The sequence below is a fragment of the Urocampus carinirostris genome, chromosome 9, assembly GCF_059441175.1.
Source record: "Urocampus carinirostris isolate Australia breed hairy pipefish chromosome 9, RoL_Ucar_1.0, whole genome shotgun sequence".
NCBI classification, from domain to species: Eukaryota; Metazoa; Chordata; class Actinopteri; order Syngnathiformes; family Syngnathidae; genus Urocampus; species Urocampus carinirostris.
Window position 1 is genome coordinate 40,437,007 of NC_142357.1, and position 24,772 is coordinate 40,461,778.

At 40.6% G+C, this 24,772-nt stretch overlaps 2 protein-coding genes across 3 annotated transcripts in view; both read right to left on the reverse strand.

Annotated features, from left to right (window-relative positions):
• mapk9 (mitogen-activated protein kinase 9) overlaps positions 1-13,888 on the reverse strand; it is a 26,951-nt gene extending 13,063 nt beyond the window's left edge. For both annotated transcript variants that reach the window (XM_088343873.1, XM_088343874.1), the window contains exons 1-7: positions 13,738-13,888; positions 6,983-7,122; positions 5,385-5,514; positions 3,675-3,733; positions 2,147-2,285; positions 1,894-2,059; positions 353-424 (exon numbers count right to left, since the gene is read on the reverse strand). In XM_088343873.1, coding sequence (XP_088199999.1) covers positions 353-424; positions 1,894-2,059; positions 2,147-2,285; positions 3,675-3,733; positions 5,385-5,514; positions 6,983-7,098 — 682 coding nt within the window. In that variant the 5' untranslated portion in view covers positions 7,099-7,122; positions 13,738-13,888. The remainder of the gene's footprint in view (positions 1-352; positions 425-1,893; positions 2,060-2,146; positions 2,286-3,674; positions 3,734-5,384; positions 5,515-6,982; positions 7,123-13,737) is intronic.
• Positions 13,889-17,187: 3,299 nt separating this feature from the next.
• Positions 17,188-24,772, reverse strand: part of gfpt2 (glutamine-fructose-6-phosphate transaminase 2) — a 41,685-nt gene continuing 34,100 nt past the window's right edge. The window contains exons 16-19 of the mRNA XM_088343876.1: positions 23,337-23,464; positions 21,442-21,609; positions 20,156-20,317; positions 17,188-18,843 (exon numbers count right to left, since the gene is read on the reverse strand). Coding sequence (XP_088200002.1) covers positions 18,799-18,843; positions 20,156-20,317; positions 21,442-21,609; positions 23,337-23,464 — 503 coding nt within the window. The 3' untranslated portion in view covers positions 17,188-18,798. The remainder of the gene's footprint in view (positions 18,844-20,155; positions 20,318-21,441; positions 21,610-23,336; positions 23,465-24,772) is intronic.

Sequence of the window (24,772 nt, forward strand, 5' to 3'; positions counted from 1 at the left end):
AAGAATGAGCTTTTGTCTAGAGAGCGTGTTTGGCAGTTTTTTCAATTCTGTCTGAAAATATAGGATGCGGCTCTCTCAATTTCTTTTGAAAACATTTTTTGCTTTTATGGCTCTTCGGCTCAAAAAGGTTCCTGACCCCTGGTACATACAAATCTACTGTCTTTACCTGGGGATGCGGAGGTTTGGAACACAAATCACCACAGGTTATTTTATCCACCCGCTATACAGCAATTTACCTTTCCGATCTCCACCTCAGAAGAGATTCATGTCGTATTCCGGGACTGTTCGCTTTGCACGCTAAACATTGTAAAACTGTTTAACGGATCTTCCCCGTGAAGAGATAAAAGGATACGGTCGGTCCCCTGGAAAATGACGCTCCCTTTGACCATCTCTCCCATGATGCATCCCACGGACCAGATGTCGACTGCAAAGAGAGAAGCGGATTTCATTTGGCGTGGAACAAGCAGACCGAAGCGGTACTGGCGAATCCTTTGAAGTGAACACGAAGCGTCGCACGCTTTCGTCTGTCGCTCGCATTCATCATCAGGCTGGTCCTCGGGCGGAAGCGCTTTCATCTTTCTCGGACGCTTATCATTTCCCACAGCTGCTGCCATCGCGTGCCTGGCAGGGAGGCACGGGGACCTCTCTCAATTTTTCCCTGGGATGACTTTTTTCCCGCTCGATGTGTGACAAATAGCCGCCAACTCTTTTCGGTCCGATTGAAAGTGGCCGCATCGCGAGTCGACTTTTAAGTTGGGTTTGAAGTTAACTGCACGATCGTACACTATGGGTCTATGTTTTATTGTTTTGTTTTTTTATTTTGAAAAAACACATGTTCAGATTTTATATATTCTTTTTCACCTTTAAAATATTTTTTCCCCGTCTTTAAATCATTTTTTCTTTCTGTTTTTTTTTCTTCCGAAAAATAATTTGGGAGCACTTCTTTTCTATAGCATATGAATAACCTCTATTTTATGTTGACAATATCTGTGTCTCATTAGCTGCACCGCTTATCCTCAGTAGGGTTGCGGGGGTGCTGGAGCCCATCCCGGCAATCATCGGGCAGTGGGCAGGGGACACCCTGAACTGGTTGCCAGCCAATCACAGGGCACACAGGGACAGACAACTCGCTCGCTCATCCACACCTAGGGACAATTTGGACCGGCCAATCCACCTGAAATGTATGTCTTTGGAATGTGGGAGGAAACCGGAGTGCCCGGAGGAAACCCACGCAAGCACGGGGAGAACATACAAACTCCGCACAGGAAGTCCGGTAGCTGGATTTGAACCCACACAGGTTCCCAAGACCTTAGAACTGTGCCGCACACGCGCTAACCACTGCGCCGCCGTGCTGCTCATTTCGTAAACAGTTTTTTTTTTTTTTATTGGAAATATCTTTTTTCTGTTTTTTTTCCCCAAAAGTCCTCTGTTACCTGAAGTTTTTATGTTTTTAAAACCATTTTTCCTTTTTTGAATTTTTTCTTTTCATTAAAAGAAATATATCTTTCTGAATAGATTTTAAGTTTTTTTCTCAGTAACTATTTTTTTAAACTTTAAATATTTGTTCCCTCCCCCCAGTTTTTTTAAAATAGTTTATTCCGAAAGAAAATAATTATTCACAAAAAAAAAAAAAAAAATTTCAATAAACAGGAAAAAAAATATTATTCAAACGAAATTAAAAATTCATACCCAAAAAGATTAAAAATAAATTTAAAAAAAATAAATAAAAAACACAGACCATAAGAAATAGTGGAAAAGCAAAGCCCATAATAATATTAGTCTGAAAAACATCAGTTTTTTAAATATTCAAGTGAATTCAATACCATTCGGTATAGTGAAATTTAGTGAAAAAAAAAAAGTATATTTAACATCAACTGGAGTTCCTCCACCCACCATTCTCCTTGTACTTCATGCCCAGTATCACCTCCGGTGCCCTGTAATATCTGGTCACCACATACGGAGTCATCATGAAGTTGGTGCATGCCGTCCTCGCCAGGCCAAAGTCCAAGATCTTCAAAGTGCAATCTGACTTCACCACAATGTTACTGGGCTTCAGATCCTGAAGTCACACAAATGTGCACCATCAATTGCAAATCCACTCTCAATATAGTGGAAATAGCGAGAGCGGATTCAAAAATATTCGTACTCGGTGAATGATACCAGCAGAGTGCAGGTGTCTGATGCCACAGAGGATCTGGTACAGCAGGTAAGACATTCGCTCGTGATCCAAATCCATGTGAATCACCTGGCACAGACTGGCGTCCATCAGCTCCATCACCAGATATCTACAACGCAAAGTCATGATTAGAAACTGCCAAACTTGAAGGACCATCTTCAATTAAAATGCAAATTGAAATCCAGGTATTCCTATCAGCCTGAAGAGGTTAAAAGGATCCATCCATCCATCCAATAACTGCACCGCTTATCCTCAGTAGGGTCGCGGGGGTGCTGGAGCCCATCCCACCTATCTTTGGGCAGGGGACACCCTCAACTGCTTGCCAGCCAGTTGCAGGGACACAGGGACAGACAACTCACTCATTCACAGCTAGGGACAATTTGGACCGGCCTATTAACCCGACATGCACGTTTTTGGAATGTGGGAGGAAACCGAAGTGCCTGGTGGAAACCCACGCAAGCTTGGGGAGAACATGCAAACTCCCCACAGGAGGTTCGATCTTATGACCTTAGAACTGTGCCGCACACGCGCTAACCACTGCTCCGCCGTGCTGCCCGAAGTTAAAAGGATTTCCTCACAAACCATTCAATTTTACGAGGTAATTCTACTAAATATGATTATTTTTGTTATTCTATCGTAGCAAGCACAGACAAATATATAAACTGGGTTTATAATAGAGGTCACCAAAGTTTTTGAGGCTTAGAGCTACTTCTTTGGAATTGATTAACGCAAAATTGTTCCAGTTCGATACTGTAGGTACTAAAATCTTTTGCTACTTTGCAGACTCACTACATCAAGGGGTGAAACATATTCCTTGATCCAATCTCAATGAACGCATTTTGCTGCGAGCGATATGGGCAGAGCGCAATTTTATTGAGCTTGGCAGCTCTTTTTTGCTGTTCGGTCCAGCAAAAGTCGAACTGTACTCGTGCGCCTGCAATTCATTATCCTCAATCATATATTGCTCCGAGCGGGTACCAGCAGGGCGCACTTTTGTCAAGCCTGACAGCCTATAGTTCCACCTAAAATGAACAACAACTGTACAGGAGCAATCCATTATTTCTGGTTGAATTTTGTCCGGCTCGATACCTCTTTTTTCCCTGTTAATTCATCCCCGCCCAAAATGAACTGCACTTGTGCGGCCACAATCCATTATCCCCTATCCCATATTTCTGCGAGGAAAGACAGTCAGAAATTTTTTTGTTGGGAAGAGTGCCGTTCTGGCCCGCCTAAATGAAATGCACCGCTGTGGCCGAAATTCATTATCCCCGGTAGACTATTACTGAAAGTTGGCCTGGCAGAAGGCTTTTTTTTCAGTTTTTTTGTGACCCGCTTAAATTGAACCGCACTGATTTTGCCGCAATTTATTATCCCCTGTTGACTTTTGCTGAGATCGGGGACAGAGAAAGCTAAATGTTGCCATGTGTAGCAGCTTTTTCCCCCTGAAAAATGAACAGCACCCAAGGATTCCTTGGTTGAAGAAAAAAGGATGACTTACAGATCTTGGAATTCTTCCAGAGACTTCTGAGGTGTAAATACATTGATCAAACGTATGATCTGCAAGAAGAAAGACAACTTTGTTTATGGTGAAAGTTTCATGTATTGACAAAAACACTTTTGTTCCTTTCAGTTTAAATCTTACAAGTAAGATATTCTAATACAGGGATGAACGTTAAAAAGCAACAATATGGGGAAACATTTAAATACAGGGTTTGTACACCTTTTTGATGGCCAAATCCAAGCACTTTTTAAGAACTTCCACAGCAAATTTTCCTATTTCTCTAGTACCGTTAAAGAAAGAAAAAAACAGTATGAATCATGTATTTGACAGAGCCAAAAATATATCTGTTATTTACATTTGCAATTTTTAATCTTGCGGGGGCACTTATCAAGATATATGACTTTTAGATCTTGAGTAAATTACCAATATATTTGTTTGGTAACGGCCCGATCTTGGTAGATTTGCAGTGGTCTGATACTCCTTCCATTTCAATATTATTGCTTGCACACTGCATCTTGGGATGTTTAAAGCTGGTGAAATCCTTTTGTCTCCAAATCCAGCTTTAAACTTCTCCGCAACGGTATCTCGGACCTGCCTGGTGTGTTCCTCGTTCTTCACGATGCTCTCTGCGCTTTAACCAGACCTCTTAGACGATCACAGTGCAGGTGCATTGATACAGAGACTTGATTATACACAGGTGGATTCCAATTATCATCGTTAGTCATTTAGATCAACATTGAATCATTCAGAGATCCTCACTGAACTTCTGGACAGAGTTTGCTGCACTGAAAGTAAAAGGGCTAAATCATTTTGCACTTTTTCGTTTTTTGTTTGTTAAAAAAGTTTAAAATATCCAATAAAGTGTGTTCCACTTCATGATTGTGTCCCACTTATTGTTGATGCTGCACAAGAAATTAGTTTTCTATCGTTATGCTTGAAGTCTGAAATGTGGTTTGTCACAAAGTTCAAGGGGGCCAAATAGGTTTGCAAGCCATTGTAGGTAATATATATATATGTTAATATGTAGCCTACATTTTCAGTTGCGGAGAGTTCTTCCCAATCCAATTTACTACTGGGAAACGCTACCTTATTTTTACATGGCCCATAATTGGGATGAAATCCTTGTACTAATACACATTTAGTAGTTTTTATAGTGTCCTGTTTAGGTCTAGGTGGCACACAGCTAGCAAAAAAAAGTTAAGCTTGCCATCTCTGTAAATTACCTATCATATGACTGGAGAGAGCTGCCCTCCCATTGGGAAGAGTCGAATCCCGTTTTTTTTGCACACTTTTTAGCAAGCTGTGCATGGATTTTTTCTACGTTTTAGCCATTGTTTTGATTTCCCGTTTTCTAGCCATGGTTCATTATATCCGCGGCCTTCCGGCATGACCCATAGAGGGTTATGGCGCTTCACATGACAACGACAAATACAAACAAATGCCAGCTGCCGTTAAATCACGAGGGGAAGAGATATTCAATGGCAATGTGAAGGCGTGTTGGCGTCATTTTTAAGCAGACTTGTTTTATTTTTTTACATCTTTTGAGCAGACTGCCATAAACATGGCAACTATTCCAAGTACTTCACCCAAAATGTAAGCACTTTTCAAACATTAAAAACTTTAAAGTTTAAGCATTTTCAAGGATTTTAAGCACCCGACAAAACCCCGTTAATATTTTGTCATAATATATGTTTCTGTTCGTCTTACATTTTTGTGGTTGACGCATTTTAGCAAGACCAGCTCCCTGTAAGCACGTTTTGCGTGCGTCTGGTTCTGGAAGGGCCGGCAGAGTTTTTTCACCGCCACGGAGATGCCAAGGACTGTATCTAGGGCAGAGCTGGGCAGAGAATACAGAGCATGTGACACAGCCGAGAAACTCGTTTTATAACTTGTAGTTACACTTAACAATCTGGCACTTGCGACCACAGTCAAGAAAGTTGATGAAGCGCAAAACGGTAGAACGATGTGCTAACCACTAAAGAAAGACGTTAAGATACAGAGCACAACATGGTGACAGCCGATTGGGCCCGTTGACAAAGCACGCTCGGTTACACAAAGATAATTCTTCACTTTCATGCTGAAGTCATAGCTCAGCAAGCGCATACGCATTAAAAGAGCATCCTAATCTGTTCATTAGCATTCCTGGTCATTAGCCGCAGAGCGCATGGTTGTTGCCCTGCAAATGAGTTCCTTTCGATTTTATGCTTGACAACTAAAAACTTATGGAGAATATTGAGAACTGGATTTAGGACAGAACAGAATGTAACCATGTCTTTTAAAGGCACAGTATTTTTAAGAGCAGGGAAACGAGACATACTTTCTTTATCGTTTGTTTACAATTGACTTATTGAGGCCACCACCCACTTACAAAAGGAAGGAAAAATATTTGCAAAAAAAATACAAACAGCTGTACGATACAATAGTATAATTGAAAAAATTCGCAAAGAAAGTAGGCTGAAGCCAAAGTGCTTTTTAATTACTCACTAGCTTTTAAATCAAAGTTAAAAAACAAAAGCTGTGACGGAGAAAAAAAAACAAAAAACCCGGAATTATCTATGCATCGTGAGCAATTTAATTACCGTATCTTAAATAGAGGCAAAATGGGCTGAATGGTATGCTTACACTACATGACAAAGCTGAGAACGTGCCTGGTATGTTAACATATTAGATAAAGAGAGCGAGAGAGCGAGATACTTTATTCATCCCCATAGGGATATTCCCACTTCCAGCAGTATCCTTGTGTTGAAAAATAAAATAATAAACTAAAAGATATAGAATACAGAAATACCCAATATAACGTGTTGCTATAGAGTATTTAAATAGTGCTACAGAAAATACACACTGTCATAAAAATAAGGTAATATGCAAATGTGGGGGTGGGGTTTCATGTGGGCTTCTACTCCCCCGGGTGGAGTTAAAGAGCCTCATGGCATGAGGAAGAAATGATCTCCTTAGTCTGTCCGTGGAACAAGAATTATTATTATTATTAAGAGTTATTCTCATAACAGTAGCAACAATAAAATACCAAGTAGTTTTCAAAACCATTCATGTGTTTCCGAATACCTGCTTCTTTCTGCCGATAGCTTCACATTTTGCCGGCATATTTTACTACTTGCAGCTCGTAATCTGGAGCATAGTGAAATGATATACCCATAATGACATTTTCAGACAAAAGTACATGGTGCACAACTGGTCAAACTAGGGAAAGAAAAAACCTGATTTACAGTCTGGAAAATATGCTAACTCTTCAACAGCTTTGTTTTTATCACCAGTAATGCATTTCCTTGATTTTTCAAAGCACTCACCAAACGATGCCTTGGGCCCCGGAGCCGATAGCGCGGAGCTGCTGGTAGCGATTGAGCACAGTGAAGGTGGAGTCGCCCACCTGGACACTGTAAAACTGACTTTCTGCCTCACTCATTTTGAGGGATTGTCAGGGGCGTGTCTGTGGAAATAAAAATAAAAAATACACTAGAAGTTCTAGGAATGTATTTTGTGCCTGGAATATTCTGTAAAATAAAACTTTAAAGAAATTGTTTTGTGATCTTCTCACAACCCAGATATAAAACAAACACGCTGAGGAAAAAGCCATTTGTCTTAAATACCACTTTTATTCAGAAAAATACCATTAGTAGGTGTTGTTGAGATTTCCATTTTTCATAAAGTATCTTGTGTAACACAAGATAGTTGGATGTATTGTGGGGTCTAAGAAGTAGACCACTGACATGTGAGAGAGCTATAAATTGGCTAACGGTAGAAGAAATATCAGGCAAAGACTTGTAAAGTTTTTAACCGGCTGTAGCAGGGGGGAGTAGCAAGAAGACAAGCAATTCGCTTGTCCACACTCACTCACTCTGGGTCACCCGCCGTCTGCCTCTGTGTTTGATTGAAACCACAAGACATAGGAAAGTAATGGTATGTTGAAACAGAGACAAAAGACAATAGACCACCCCCATGGAAAAGCGCCGACACCTTTAAACAAAGACAGGAAGACGAAGAGACGGCCAAAAGGAACATCAACTGAATGGAATTGAGCAATTACGTTTAAGCTTACTTAACATGTATTCAGGCGGTTGCCCAATACAGAAATGTATTTAATCACATGTTTTTAGTGGAAGTAGTATTGGCAAAAAGACTAACTTGATATATTGGCAATTTTTTTGAATGTAACACCAGATTTTTCGGCAACCAATAACCCCCCAAAAAAAGAGAATATTTTTCATGTAAATGTAAATGGTTAGACTCCTGATACGTTTGACAACACAACAGAAGCAAAACATGTTAAGTTGTTTTATAAACATTGTCAATCAGAAACATGATTAACACACTGCGCAATAGCAAACTTCATTATGGAAATGTTATATTATTCAAATCGGTCAAAAGCTTGACGATTAAGGCTCAAATCCCATTACTTCCTCTTTGCCCTACCCTTCTATTTCTTTCGTGAGGGCAAAGGAAAGACTTCTCTAGGAATTAGGAACACGTTAATGCATTTCTTTTCACTGCACTATTATTATAACTAAGGTCAGTCTCTAAGCAATATGTTGTAAATATTTTTTGCCTATTTATTCTGAAAATATGGACCCAGCAAGGCTGTACCTGCCAAAGACACAGCAAGGGCAGTGGTGCCACTACGACCCTAGCAGTTAAGGTAGCCATGAAATTCAGTTTAAAGTCTTGATTACAATTTTATCCTGGAGTTACATTTCTAATCTCGTTGCATACAATGTTCCACAACGTTGATATCAATGGCAATAACATCAATTCAATTCAACATATTTCCTGATGAAGGATTTTATACATTTGACTATAAAGGATTTTATACGATTGAATACAAGTTACATTTATTGAGTGCAATGGAGATTTTCACCGAGTAAGGTTAAGTTCAATGAGCAGTGAAAGTTCAGGGCACGCTAGTGGAGAATGATGTTTACAGGAATGGCGGGAACGGGACGTGAGGCCTCATAAGATAATCGGCGCATCCAGATGCGGAGGGCCCCTGATGACGGAGGACGGCAGGCAATGTTTTGAGACACGCTCTGCTGTTTTGAGTTTTCCAGACATCGAGGCGAGGTGGTGGAGCCCACGTGGGGCTTCCCTGGCACAGCCATGGGAGGAGAGAGGGCTTCCCAGAGACTCGAGCGACACTAATTCGACTAATTCGGCCGTATTCGATGGAGTACACTTTGTTAAATTGTTAATGAAATTAAATCTGCCCCCGTGTGAAAATGTTGGCTTTTCTTGTTCAATTGTTTATCTTTTCCATCAAGAAACGAGTGCGCATTGTTGGGTGAATGTAGGTTGTGTTTGGTTAATGGAGTCAGATAACTCATTCCAACAATTTGGTAAATGATACATTTTAATATTTCATTCCCAACACGGATTACCACATCATCACTATAAATTCTGTTTTTTGTGACATAACACGCAACCATTTTTCTTTTAATTTCGCAGCCTTCATAACAGTGACATTGCAACACAATAAAAAAGCGGGTGCGATTGTATAATCCTTTTGTTTTCCTGCCAACATACATCTCATGATACCAGCCTGCAAACCCGCAGTTACGTAAGCATATGATGTGGTTATGATATGATGAAGAGTGACCTTCACAACGCCGTCCTCAACTCTTCACGACTGATGTTCACTCTGAAGTCCGAGCCTTGGGGTCCTACATGACCGTAGCTCGCATTCGGGAGTCAGTGAGCCGAGTGGGTGATTGGATTAGCCTTGCCCGGAGATTCTCAAACTCATGCTAATGTGGGCATTTCCATGAATATTATCCTAAGACCTGTTGGGAATTAAACGTCAAAATGTAGCGTTTACCAAATTCTTCGAACGAGTTATCTGACTCCATGAACCAAACACAACAATTTATGCGCTCTCGTTTCTTGACGGAAAAGATGAACAGGAAAGCAGACATTTCCACACGGGGGCAGATTTAATTTCATTAACAATTTAACAAAGTGTACTCCAGTCCTTTTGCTCTCCCTTCTAGGCCCGCGTCTCTTGTAAGATGGCGTGCCGACTCCTCCCATGGGCGTGCCAAGGAAGCCCAACGTGGGCTTCACAATCTCATAGACGAACGTCTTGTTCTCAAAACAACGCCTGCCGTCCTCCGTCCGAGTCCTGTTATCAAAATTCCCTAGTCAAAATATTCTGCATTTGGAACAGTGTGACCCGTCATTGAACTAAAGCCCAGTCAGTGAATATATTGCATTAAACTCAATAAATGTAACTTGAATTCAATCGTTTAAAATGCTTTATAGTCAAATGTATAAAATCCTTCAGACCTTATTTCTTAATGTATGATAATTATGTCAAACTGCATTGGACACTCTACGAACAGGGAAGTAAGGGTAAAACTATTTCTGTGTAGAAATCCCCAGCTAAATGTATTTCCCTCTCCTGGATTGGTTTGTTCCCCTTTATTGTTTATGTTCATATAAGTGTACAGGAGTTCATGCTACTAGCAAACAATTTCTACTCGTTCACGTGGGTATTCTTTCTGGGACGTTGCACTTTCGGGTCGAATTGGGATTAACCCAATACTTGGATCAATTGGATCACTTTTTCTGGGTCATCTAACACAAAACAACCCAACAAAATGACCCATTTCAAAATCAGGTCAAAGTTCATTTTTGCCAATTTCCTCAGATGTATTTGACATACAAGGAATCAAAATTTCATTTCACTCCCTCCCATGCACAGACATTGACGATAACTATAATAACAATGTGTTGTTTAAAATGAAACAATTTAGGGGGCGTTATTCTAAAGAAAAAATATATATTTTGCAGAATTCACTAACACAAATGGAAGTAAATAGAACATTGCACAATTTTTGTGGGCATTGTTCCTGCAAAACAACAGGAGTGTGGCTCTGACATGTCAGTACGTTTTGGGTTTGAACTATTTTTTTACATTATAATTGAATTTGTGTGTTGTATATTTAATGTCTGATCACGAGCAACGTGCTTACTTTTGCCAATTAGTTTATTTTGAAAAAGAACAGCTATAACTAACATAGTTATCATAGATGTGAAACTATTACAAGCTACATGCTCATGTTGTAATATTAAAATGCGTCTATTTAGTCCCGTTTGTATGATTTATTTATATATAATCTTTTTCATTTATTTAGTTGTAATATTACAGATTCTACCATTGTTTCAATTGTGCTTCATTTTGTAGGCACAAGTGGCCTTCAATGTCACATTTTTAGTATTAGAGTGATTGTCAGCCATTTTTTTATGTTTGCACTTATAAAGTTCGTCAAGAATCGTGCCCAGAATATTCTGTAAACAAAACCTCAGACGGAATTGCTCATCAATTTCAGCCTCTAACCTTTCTTCTCACAAAACTGAGTGAAATAAACACAAGGGGAAAAAGGTTATTCCTCCACAGTTTTGATGTGAAGTTGTCTTGTATGTATGCACATGTTACGTGACATTTACACACAACATGTGCACACATACAAGGAAAGTTAACATTGACACGTGCAACAACACGCAGCACTAACAGACGCAGCATGGCATCGTCAAACTGCACATGGGCAGAATTTTGGCATTACCGGAAGGTTATTTTATACATAGACGGATGTTTGGCATAAATGGAACCCCATAGTACATGTCACACATGTACATATGTAACGGGTTTAATAATAACTTTGGTCTTGTTGAAATTGCTGCTGAAATATGTGAAATGAAATGAAATGATCTGCATTTTATATAGCGCTTTTCAAGTCAAGACCTCCCAAAGCGCTTTACAGTGTGCTTCACATTTCCCAATTGCGGCGCTAACCTGCTTATTGGGGGTATTAGGGGTTCAGTGTCTTACCCGAGGACACTTCGACATGTAACACGGGGGAGCCGGGATTCGAACTGCGATCTCTTGATCCCAAGTCGAGCGCTCTACCTCCTGAGCTACTGCCGCCCAGTGTTTGTGTAGTTTGTGTATAAGTGTCCAGCAATGACCAGCTCCCTAACCACATGGTGTCTGTATGTTGTGTCGCTCATTGCAGTCTCCAGCGCGCTGCTAACACAATTGTATTAAAAGCCTCATCATCCAGTCCAGCCTGAATGTGTATCCTTGGTGGGACAGGTACACCGCGGTTACACATATACAATGGCTGCTGTGATTGACACAAGCAACGGCACATAATGCCAACAGTTGCCGCATGACATTGACAAACTACACATGAGCAGAATTTGAGCACTAATAGAACATCATTTCATACATGGACAGAATTTTGGCACTAAATGAACAAGGGCTGCACAATTTGGGGGAAAAAAAATACTTTTGCAATTTTTCAGACCAGTATTACAATTTTGATGCGATTTTTGATTTTAAAAGAAAAGTGCATTTCCTGTGCTAGTTTCGTTGGATGGATGACCTACCAGTATATACACTCTTCTATGAGTGGGGTCGAAAATGGAAGGTGAAAACATAAAAATACTAATGTCATTTACTTATGAGGAGTACCTGGAATATTACAATTTAAAGAGTTATTATTTTTAAATATTTTGAAGAATAACCACCCATGGGGTTACTTTTGACCCCACTTATGCATCCAAGGGTGAGTACAAGTGACAGGGCCTTTCAGACTGTTGAGAAGCAAAGAGTGTCTGTATGATGTCACCGGTCCTTTCTGTCGGGACCAGAACGAAGACAGGACCCACTTGCGTGCATTTCTCTTAGTTTTATTAGGAAGAAGGGAACGGGTCGTATACACGATCCGAAGATCGTTGATCGTGGGAAGCAGGTGACTCAGACGCGGAAGTGGTATTTCCGTGGCGAGCGAAGGCAGTGTCGAGAGCGAGAAAAAAACAGATCGATGGCCGGGACGGGGGGAGCAGAAAGGTAGTCAAGTTCAGAAAAGGGTTTGGAGCCAGGGAATCAAACAGGAATCAGGACAGGAGAGAGTCAAGGTCAAAAGGCTTGCCTAGCGTGAGCTGAGGTTCACAGACGGACTGACAAGCGGTGACAGGAAGACGGACGGTTTAAAAAGTGACAGGCAGCCAATCAGCATCCGAGGCAGTTGGCGCCAAAGGAGCAGACTCAGGTGCCCCGCATCAGTAATCATGACACTTTCAGAGTCTCCGAATGGCCGCTTTTTGAAACGCCTTGACGTACTCTTAGAAAAATTCAGAAAATACGAATTTTAGTTTTTCAGATTGTGATTAACTTTGACCTGGGACCAGGTAAAGCCTAATGCTATTGTCTCAGCAGTTTTCCGGCAAAGATGTCCATGCTACTCTCATCTGCGGGCATGTGATTGCTATTTTCGTGTGTTCCAACTTAGATGACTCAATGTTAGTAGCACTTGCAGGGGTTATTTCAGTTGGGGACAAAACTTCAAAGCGTTACCTTACAAAAGAGACCAAAACAGTCCGAATTCTCCAACATGTCTGGATAAATAGATAGATACTTTATTAATCCCCATAGGGAAATTCACACTTCCAGCAGTATGCTTGTGTTGAAAAATAAAAGATATAGAATACATAAATACCCAATATGTCGATGGAGTATTTAAATAGTGCTACGGAATATACACACTGTCATAAAAATAGGGTAATATGCAAATGTGGGGGTGGGGTTTCATGCGGGATTTTACTCCCCCGGGTGGAGTTAAAGAGCCTCATGGCATGAGGAAGAATTGATCTCCTCAGTCTGTTAATGTCTTTATGTATTTATATTGGTATGGTTGAAGATCAAAATCCTGTTAACCTTATAAAACCTGTTTATTTTGACAGGTTAATGTCCCGCATGCTTAATGTTAAAACACAAACAGGGAGTATGAAGTCACGCGTGGGTGACAAGCCGAAAACGAACCGCCGCAGCACAACTGGCCTTGACGTTGGCTTAGCGGGGCCGAAAATGGTCCCAAAAACAAACAGCCAACCGAAATAGTCTGGTAATAAAATATATCGTGTATTTTTATTGAGTTCATGAAATGTCGCCATTTTTTTGCCAGTTAACGGAGGCAATGCGGTAGTCGGGGAAAGTGAAAGCCGGCGGGGTCCACGCAGCCTCGCCAAAGGGCGGATAACGGACGCTTACCTTCTCGCTCGGAGACGCCTCGCGGACATTGACGGCACGGAGAAGACGCCCTCGTTTTCGGGGAGTCGACGAGGAAAACTTTTTGGGGGAAAAAGAAGAAGCTTCCTACTGTCACGACGGCAGCCCAACTCGCCGAGTGCGGAGGAGACGACGTCACCGGGAGGCGGCGGTGTGGCGTCTGACGTCACTACGCAAAATGACGTCAATTCTAAGGCTTCTGATTGGTTCAAGGGATTTCGACGACAGTGTGCCGCAAAAGACGTCCAAAAAGAAGAAAATAGTAAGAGTATAGTTAAAAAACAATAGTAACTATTTATTTTCCCCAAAATATGGCGTTTGAGTAATGCTGGATTCATACACAAATACATAATACATCTGGAATAATTATAATTATATATTTTTTGCTTTTTAGATGTGTTTTGGCAATTTGGGGCTTCCATAGTCTAGCATTCCAGCAAAAAATGTCCAAATAAGTATACAGTAATCGATAATTACTCAACATGTGTTATCGTTTTGCTAATTAATCTCCTCAACTAATTAACGCAGTCAACAAATTTAATCTAAATCTAAATTTTTAAAAATAATAATTTTCCACTGACAAATAATTTTCTCATGACAAGTAGTTTTCTTTTATAACTGGGGATAAAGGGGAACAATATTGTATAGTATTTATGATTTATATGTATTTTTGCTTATATTCTTATTGTTATTTGGTTATTTTATTTGTTATTTATATTACTTTTCATAATTTATGTTTATTATATTCGTTGTCGTTTTCACATAGACTTTGTGTTATTTTTCTTATTTCACTAAAAATAAACGATTTATTATTTTTTAATTTTAAATTAATTGCTTACTTATCTTTACGAGCACAGTATTGTTGGTCTTATTTTACTTAAATATTTTTTTAATCTTTATTTAGATTTTCAAATTAGCCTATATTTTCTTGTAAAGGTTAAAAACAAAAGGATCAAAATGCGCGAATCGATTTTTCCATTTTTAATGTATTTATTTTTATTTAATTTAATGTTTTTTTTATTTTCATGTAGCAGGATTTTTTTCAGTGAAAATTACAGTGTCTTGGTTATATGTATATATATTTAATTATTTTTTTTTGCGCCTTTAGGTAATTCGACGATTGTATTTTCTTTGTATTTTACTTTGTAAATTGATATTAATTATGCGTTGAGTCTAATAATATGAATATATACTTAAATACTTGTACTTCATTTACAAACAAGTATTTCCTTTTCATTGTACTGTATATATTGATTTGAACAGTAAAATTCTGTCAATGTCACGGTTGCCATGGCGCCCAATTGGCCCCGCCCGTGTGGCGCCAGCTGCGGCTCGTTGACAGATTGGCTTCCCTTCTTTTTAAGCTCAGTACTCTCACTCTCCCTTTGTCAGTCCGTCAACGAACCTCTGCCCCGCAAGACGTGGGTTTTGACTCGGTCCTGTTTCCTGTTGATATTTCCGGTCCGGTATTGTTCCCGTTTATTTTGTCTTGTTTAATATCGGTTTCCAGTTTCGTTCCCGTCTAACTTCTCCTGTTTAATTTCGATATCCTGTTTTGATATCAATCCTGTCTGTCCTATCCTGTCCGGTATCGACCCCATCCGTCCGATATCTACTCAGGCATTTGGTATCAATCTCGTCGGCCTCTGGCTTCCCATCATTTCACACCAGACTGCTGCCTAACGTGCGTGACTCCCCATTTCCCGTAAAATAAAAGGCTTGTGTGAGAAACGTCACGCATTTGGGTCCTGATCCTGTTCCGGTTCATGACAGTCAATAGAAATCAAAAAAGCACAATGACACATTTTTGCATAGAATACTTTATATAAGTTCTGATTGAAAGAGCATGTCAGCAATACAAAAATCATTTACAAATATAAATCTGACTTTTTATATTCATAAAATAGAAATCAGATAAATACAGAAATTATTACAAACACATACAAATAGCTAAAAAGTAAACACTTTCATAAAAGTAATGGTATATTGTTCAGTTCATTTTTGGTAGATTGTAGTGAAGTGTGGGGAGACTAAGGCACCCTGGACAAAAAGTTTTTTTAAAAGTACTACAAATTAAAAGACATGTCTTCCCCAGTGTCCCTTCTCCCACCTGCTTTTGCTCCCGTCTGTTTCCCGGCTTCGACCCGTTTTTGATCCCGACCACGTCTACTCTCCTCTCCCGGCTTTCGACTCGTTTCTGATCACGACCACGTTTTTTTTGCTCTCCTGTCCCGGCGACTGACCCGTTTTTTCCGTTCCCGACACACGAGCATTTTTCTAAATTTCCATTTCAAAATCACATATTTATTTGACTTACCAACATATACATGCAAAAGAAAAGACTTTTGGAATGCATATTCTAAAATTCAGTGCCTCAAAATGGCCATGATCATTTTCTTGAAATCGGAGTCTTTTAAACCCAATTTGATGAAACGTTTGATTTTTAAAAATATAAAATCAAATATAACACATACATATAAATATTCGCATGTATATTTATTCATGAGTACATATTGGAAAATATATATATATTTTTCCTCATATATTCACAAGGTACCGTATCGAAACTGTGTATATAAATCAAATCTATCAATCTTTATTTTAAGCCAATAAAAAAAAAAGCTTCTCCACCCCTGTTGTAGTGCAATTATACGATGAGCTTAGCGGAATAAATGGAGTATGAAAGCATTTCTTTTGCAAGCGACCAAATGGTCTTCGAAAGTAACAAAAACAAAGCAACAAGTTAGAATGTGAAAAGTACTTTCCTTTCAGTAGGACATGATTAAATATGAAACAATGTAAAATAAAGGTACAGTGCACAAACTGTACTCCTGTACCTAATGCAGTGAAAATAAAATAAATCGAGGACAATTACGTGAATAGATATTGCACTTTAAGTCAGCATATTGCACAACTGTAATTATAAGTACATTATATTGTATTCATTTGGGATCATCGAGTGCATAGAATCAGCTGCTCTTTTGAAGCTGCCAGCTACTTTTGTTTGTGACTGATTAGCGAGAAAGGCAACCGATTTCACAACGACAGAAAAGAATGATTCCAGGTGTATTTTGTGTGGTAAAGTGGCCTGCTACTGTGGCAACATCATGAATTTACATAAACACTTAAAAAAAGCTCACTCTGCAGAAAACTGCAATAGAATGTGAGCAGGTTACTGTTCTGAACAAAACCTTTAATTCGTGTGTCACTAGTGGTGGGGTTAGCAACCTTTTTGAAGCTGCGAGCTTCTTTTTTTGTTTCGATACGAGAGAAAAACAACCAATTTCACAACGACAGAAAAGGACTATGCCAGGAGTAAATTGTGTGGTAAAGTGGTTTGCTACTGTGGCAACACCATGAATTTACATAAACACATAAAATAAAAGCTTACCCTGCAGAAAATTAAAATGTGAGCAAGTTACGGTTCCTGTAAATCTGTTGTCACGATGGCAATGGAGCATTGGTACTTTATTCGCATTACTGCCAAAGTATTTCTAAAATAACCACTTATCCTGTTGTCACGATGTTTTTACTATGTTATTACCAGGTTGTAATTATTGCAATTAATCCCCATATTGCACAACTGAAATTCCATCCGAAATGTATTTGTTATTATGTTCAGTGAAAGTGTTTAGGATCATTTAGTGCAGGGGTCATCAACTTTTTTGAAGCTGTGAGCTTCTTTTTTTGTGACTGATTAGTAAGAAAGGCAACCAAGGTGTAATATTCTGTGGTAAAGTGGTCCGCTACTGTGTCAACACCATGAATGTACATAAACACTTATAAAAAAGCTCACTCTGCAGAAAACTGCATTAGAATGTGAGCAAGTTACTGTTCCTGAACAAAACCTCTAAATCTGTTGTCACTAGTGGTGGGGTCAGCCACATTTTTGAAGCTGCGAGCTTCTTTTTTTGTGACTGATTAGAGAGAAAGGCAACCGATTTCACAACGACAGAAAAGAATGATTCCAGGTGTAATTCGTGTGGTAAAGTGGCCCGCTACTGTGGCAACAGCATGAATTTACATAAACACTTAAAAAACCCGCTCACTCTGCAGAAAAACGCAATAGAATGTGAGCAAGTTACTGTTCCTGAACAAAATCTTTAATTCTTTTGTCACTAGTGGCGGGGTTAGCAACCTTTTTGAAACTGCCAGCTACTTTTGTTTGTGACTGATTAGCGAGAAAGGCAACTAATTTCACGACAGAAAAGGACAATGCCAGGTGTAATTTGTGTGGTCAAGTGGTTTGCTACTGTGGCAACACCATGAATTTACATAAATACTTAAAAAAAGCTTACCCTGCAGAAAACTGCATTAAAATGTGAGCAAGTTACTGTTCCTGAACATAACCTTTAAATCTGTTGTCACTAGAGGTGGGGTCACCAACTTTTTTGAAGCCAAAAACTACTTTTTTGATATGCAACCCTAATATTACAACTTATCGCGTTATTAACAGGTTGTAATTATTAGAAGTTGTTTAAAATAGGCTACATAAACCATTAAAACACCAGCCTTGAATAAGGTCACTGATTTGTAGATCTAAATTGCACACTGGAATGAACGATCAAGTATCATAAAGACACCGATCATGTTAATAAATTCTTACGCCGGTTAGAGATCAAAGTTCCTTGAAAATCACAATGACATGCCACCGGAGAGGCGTTTCAAGAGCCAGTCTGCGGGCTACTCAAGTCAACGGATGGATGGAATGCATCGATAGAGTCACTGGAGACCTCCAAAGTGCTTTACAATAGCCTTCACCCATTCACACACACACTCACACACCGATAGCTACTTGGTGCTCACCTTTGTATTGCACAACTGTTAATTCATGGATATTGCAATTCATCTGATGTTTTTTGGGATCATCTAGCGATAATAGAAAAGGCACTTGACTCCCTCATCAGTGTATCGGTCAAACTTCACATTTCAAAAAAAATATTATCTACACATCTCTCGTTCGCAAACACACTCACGCACGTCACGTCCGATTGCACTTCAGCTTTCCGTGAGAGCTTTGATGTTCTCGCGTTCCTTGTGAGTTTATTCCACCGTCACGGATTTGGCCAGGTTTCTTGGGCAGTCCACCTTTAAAAAAGTGAATTATGGTTAATAAAAATCCATTCCAGTGCTGGACAAAATATGCCTGCATAAAATTCAACTGTTGTACAGTTATGGACCAACCACCAGGGGGTTCTCTAATGACAGAAATGGGAACAATCTGGGCTATTGCAAATGAAATCAAATCTCAATCTCATCCATCCATCCATTATCTGCACCGCTTATCCTCAGTAGGGCCGCGGGGGTGCTGGAGCCCATCCCTGAACCGGTTGCCAGCCATTTGCAGGGCACACAGGGACAGACAATTTGCTCGCTCATTCACAGGGAGGGACAATTTGGATCGGTCAATGAACCTGACAAGCATGTTTTGGGAATATGGGAGGAAACCAGAGTGCCCGGAGGAAACCCACGCTAGCACAGGGAGAACATGCAAACTCCACACAAGAGGTTCGATCTCATGACTTTAGAACTGTGTCGCACACGCGCTGACCACTGTGCCTGTCAGGACCAGAACTGAGACAGGACCCACTTACGTTATGTTTCTCACAATCTTTATTAGAAGAAAGGGAACAGTCCCCCGGCTTCGACCCGTTTTTGATCCTGACCACGTCTACCCTCCTTCCCTGGCTTACAACTTGCTTCCGACCCCGACCACGTTTTTGCTGTGTGGCGCCTGCTGCGGCTCATTAACAGATTGGCTTTCCGTCTTTTTGAGCTCAGTGCGCTCTGTCTTACTTTGTCAGTCCGTCAACGAACCTCTGCCCCGCAAGACGTGGGTTCTGACTCGGTCCTGTTTCCCTGTTGGTATCTCCATTCTGGTATTGTTCCCGTTTATTTCTGTCCTGTTTAATATCGGTTTCCAGTTTAATTCCCGTCTATTATTGCCCTGTTTATTATTCTCTCCAGTTTTCATTCCTGTCTTGTTCGTCCTGTTTATTTTCGATATCCTGTTTCATTACCTATCCTGTTTGTCTGTCCCGTCCTGTCCGGTATTGACCCTATCTGTCCGATATTAATTCAGGCAAATGGAATCGATCTCCTGTCTTCCTGTCATCCCACGCCAGACCGCCGTCGAACACGCATGACTCCCCAATTCCCGTAAGATAAAAGGCTTGTGTGAGAACGTCATGCGTTTGGGTCCTGATCCGGTTCCTGACAAATAGGGCATAACTCATTGAAGATTGGGGCGATTATTAAGTATAAAGAGGGGATTAAAGCAGTCAAGCCTTCTAATCAGTTTTAATTTCAATCCGCCGTCTCCTCCCCCCTTTTGCATCCATCTGCTACTCCAATGTACCAGCTTACACCAAAATGTAAATAGGATGTCTATTTGACTCACATCGTATCCTCTCAGCACTGCCAGGTGAAAGGAGAGCAGCTGAAGGGGGATGACGCTGAGAATTCCCTGCAGGCAGTCGACGGTACGCGGCAGCTCGATGCTCCGATAAGCGTTGGTGGTCACTTCCTGGTCGTCTTGGCAACACAGGATGATGGGCCTGCCCTGAAATAGGGATGGCAGGGTGAGCTTCGGGAACTCCTGGACCTGCTTTTCCGATCGCGATTGTCTTTTTCGTGTGGTCTTCTTAAGGTAGTGAGATTCTCTAGAACAAGCGTCTCCGACGTGGTGCCCTCAAAGGACAATTTTCCTCTTCTGAAAATAATGCTAGGTCATTCTCATCTTCGAGTAAAATGATTCTTTCTTGAAAAATAGGATGTTTTAAACCAGGGGTGTCCAACTCATTTTAACTGGGGGGCCGGACTAGTAGATTAAAGAGAAAGAAAAAGAGAGACAAAGAAATAAGAGAAAGAGGGAGGGAAAAGGAGAGAGGGCGAAACAAAGAAAGAAAAAGAGAGAGAGGGAGAGAGCGTGAGAAACAAAAAGATAAAAAGTCGTGAGACAGAGGGAAAAGAGAGGGAGAGGAAGAAAGAAATCCAAAGAGAAATAGAAAGACAGAAGGAGAGAAAAGAGACAAGAAAGAGTGAAGGGTAGGAAGAGAAAAAGAGAAAAGGAAACAAGGAAGTTAGAGCAAAAGAAGTTAAAAAGACACAGAGAGAGAAAGAGACAAAGAGCAACAGAGGAAGAGAAAAAGAGAGACACGGAGAGTGAAAGAGACAGAGACCTAGAGTGGGAGAAAAGGAGTGGAAAAGAAAGAAAGAAAGAAAGAAAGAAAGAAAGAAAGAAAGAAAGAGAGAGAGAGAGATAAACACAAGTGAAATGAAATGAAATGAAATGAAATGTAAAAAGTAAAGTGTCCTTGTGAGAGGCACCTAGCTTTGGCAACATCAAGTGGACATATTTCACCCTGAAGCTTGTTTTTCTCTTGCGCTTCTCTGAGTGTTGTCTCGCGGGCCGGATTCAATCCCTTAGCGGGCCCGATCTGGCCCGCCGGCCGCCTGTCTGACCAATAAACAATTGGGACAATTGAGGAGGCGACTGAAGCAAGGCAATCTTTTAAGGGCACGACGAACAATGCAAGTGAAATTATTAAGATCTGTTTGAATATGAGGTCCTCCTCTGCATCCACCCGTTACTCCACTTGACCAACTCAAGTCATGTCGGAGGTAAATCAATTCAGTCATTTTTCCTTTTGATGTGAATAATGTTATTTCATCTTGAAGACTTACCGATCTGGCGGTGACTTGTTGCAGCGCGTTTTGACATTTTGTGTAGCAAGCGTCCTTCATGATGATCATGATGACCGGCATATGTTTGTCGATGAGAGCCAGAGGTCCGTGCTTCAGTTCGCCGGCCAGGATGCCTTCCGAGTGCATGTAGGTGATTTCTTTAATTTTCTGGAGGTAGGTTCAAGAGAACATACCCAGAATGATTACATTTTCCGTATATTTTGGACTATAAGTCGCCCCGGAGTAGAAGTCAAATTTTTTTGATCGGAACAGGAGGAGAACCCAAATGCGTAACGCTTCTCACACAAGCTTTTATTTTACGGGAAATGGGGCAGTCATGCACGTTAACCCAAACGCCAGTGATTCGACACCAACTACACGAGCAGATACCGGATAGATAGGGGTCGAAACCGGACAGGACGGGACAGACAGGATCGATATCAGGCACTGGAGAGTGGAGTCTGATAACAAGCAGGACAAGAAAGACGGGAACGATACCAGATACTGGAGATAGATATCAAACAGTACAATATAGAAAGGAACGATACCAGACACTGGAGATCGATTTTAAACAGGACAAAATAGACAGGAACGATACCAGACTTTGGAGATCGATATCAAACAGGACAAAATAGACAGGAACGCTACCAGACACTGGAGATCGATTTTAAACCGGACAAAATAGACGGGAACGATACCGGACAGGAAACACAAGCAGGAAACCGGACAGAGTCAAAACACACGTCTTACGGGTGCAAAGGTTCGTTGACGGACTGACAATGGGTGAGTGAGAGAACTGAGCTTAAATAGGAGGGAAGCCATTCAGGCAATGAGCCTCAGCTGGCGCCAAACGGGCAAAGTCAAGTGAGGGCAATGGGCAACTGTGACAAAAATCACCAAAAACATACATGTTGTCATGAACAGCAATTTAAAATTACAATAAAATATATATTGGATTTACAAATATTGAATTCAGATATTCCTAGCATAAAGAACTATCAGTTTTACTTACAGATCACTAAATCCAATAAAATCTTCATCCTCTTTCTGTCATGATTGCCATGGCGCCCAATTGGCCCCGCCTGTCGGGCGCCAGCTGCGGCTCCTTGACGAATTGGCTTTCCGTCTTTTTAAGCTCAGCGCTCTCATTCTTCCTTTGTCAGTCCGTCAACGAACCTCTGCCCCGTAAGACGTGAGTTCCTACACGGTCCTGTTTTCCTGTCTGGTATTGTTCCCGTTTGTTTTGTCCTGTTAAATATCGGTTTCCAGTTTTCGTTCCCGTCTAGTTTGTCCTTTTCATTTTGATATCCTGTTACATTATCGATCCTGTCTTTTCATGCCAGACCCCCGTGTAACGGGCATGACTCCCCATTTCCTGTCAAATTAAAGGCTTGTGTGGGAACGTCGCGCGTTTGGGTCCTGGTCCTGTTCCGGTTCTTGACACATTCTCACTTTTACCGGTAAACAAGACGCGCCGCTTCCTCCTCGTTCGTTGACATCATATTCATCGTTACTTCGTCTACTTGCTAACACCAAACTCTCTTTCTTGTGCTCGGTTACCGTTTTTAGCTGCATATTTGACTTTTTGCAGTTTGTGATCTGCAAAATATGATTTTATACTCGGTGCCATTTTTGTTCAGTTTTTCTCAGTTGTCTTTTTTTAATAAATTAGCGGTGTTGTGATGAGAATATGTCATCACAACACAAGCTAGAGCCCCCTCTAGTGTCAAAAGAAATGATATACTGGTCATAAAAATGAAAAATGCAAGAATAGACCACTGCGTTCAATATTTCACATAGGAGTAGAAGTCTCAGCCACGGCCAAACTATGAAAAAAAAAAACTGCGACTTATAGTCGGGAAAATAGGGTCATGGCAAAGGTACGTCGGACTTACCAGCGCCCCCTCCAGGCACGTGGCGTAATTGAAACCCCGACCCATTACCAGGAGAGACCTTTGCTGGTAGAGCTCCTCGGCAATAATCTTGATTTTCTCATCCAGAGACAAGACCTTTTTGATCAGATCTAGAAAACAAACAAAAAATGGTGTTGTCATGACGATTTTTGTTTATTTAGATTAGAGAGAAGGAAAAAAGAGAGAAAGGAAAAAGCGAAAGAGGGAGGGAGAGAAAAGTAGAGAAGGTGGGACAAAGAAAGAGAAAGGCAGAAAGAGAGAGAGAGAGAGAGAGAGAGAGAGAGCAGAGAGAGAGAGAGAGAGAGAGCGTGAGAAACAAAATAAATAAAAACAGAAATAGTGACAAAGAGGGAAAGAAAGAGAGAGAAAGAACAAAATCCAAAAAGAAATTAAAAGAGGGAAGGACAGAAAAGAGAAAGAGAGAAATAGAAAAAGGGAGAAAGAGAGAAGGAGAAAACAAGAGCAAAGAGAGAGCAAAAGAAGGTAAAAAGAGACAGAAAGAGACAAAGAGGAACAAAGAAAGAGAAAAAGAGAGACAGTGAGAGTGAAAGAGAGAGAGATGGAGGAAGAGAGAAAAAAGGAGGAAGAGAGAGTAAAAGAGAGATAGAGAGAGAGAGAGCGTGATAAACAAAATAAATAAAAACAGAAATAGTGACAAAGCGGTAAAGAAAGAGAGAGAGAAAGAACGAAATCCCAAAAGAAATTCAAAGAGACAAAGACAGTAAAGAGAAAGAGAGAAATAGAAAAAGGGAGAAAGAGAGAAGGAGAAAACAAGACAGCAGCGAGAAACAGAAAAAGAGAGAAAAGAGAGAGGAAAGGAAAAAGCAAAGAGAGAGCAAAAGAAGGTAAAAAGACACAGAAAGAGACAAAGAGGAACAAAGAAAGAGAAAAAGAGAGACAGTGAGAGTGAAAGAGAGAGAGAGAGTGAGAGAATAATGGAGGAAGAGAGAGAGTAAGAGAAAGAGAGAGAGAGAGAGAGAGAGAAAGGGAGAGAGAAAGAAATACAAGTAAAGCGTTTGTGAGAGGCACCTGGCTTTGGTAACATCAAGTGGATATATATCACCCTGCAGCTTATTTTTCTCTTGCGCTTCTCTCGGCATTGTCTGGCAGGCCAGGTCAGATTCAATCCCTTAGCGGGCCTGATCCAGCCCGCGGGCCACCTGTTTGACACCCCTGCTCACTATTTATCAAGATGGCCTTCACTTTGGTGCCGGGAAGCCCGCTCAAGAGCTTGCCTCCCTTCCTACATTTCTTTCATCTTGTATCCTCCTTGTTTCAAAGTTTCACTATTCTTATTGCTCATTTATTAGTCTCACACGCCATCTAGCGAACAGCATTATTCACTCCATTTAAACATGTGTTTTCTGTCCAATCCAATCAGATTCTTCTTTTGGATTTATAAGACCTAAATCTCCGAC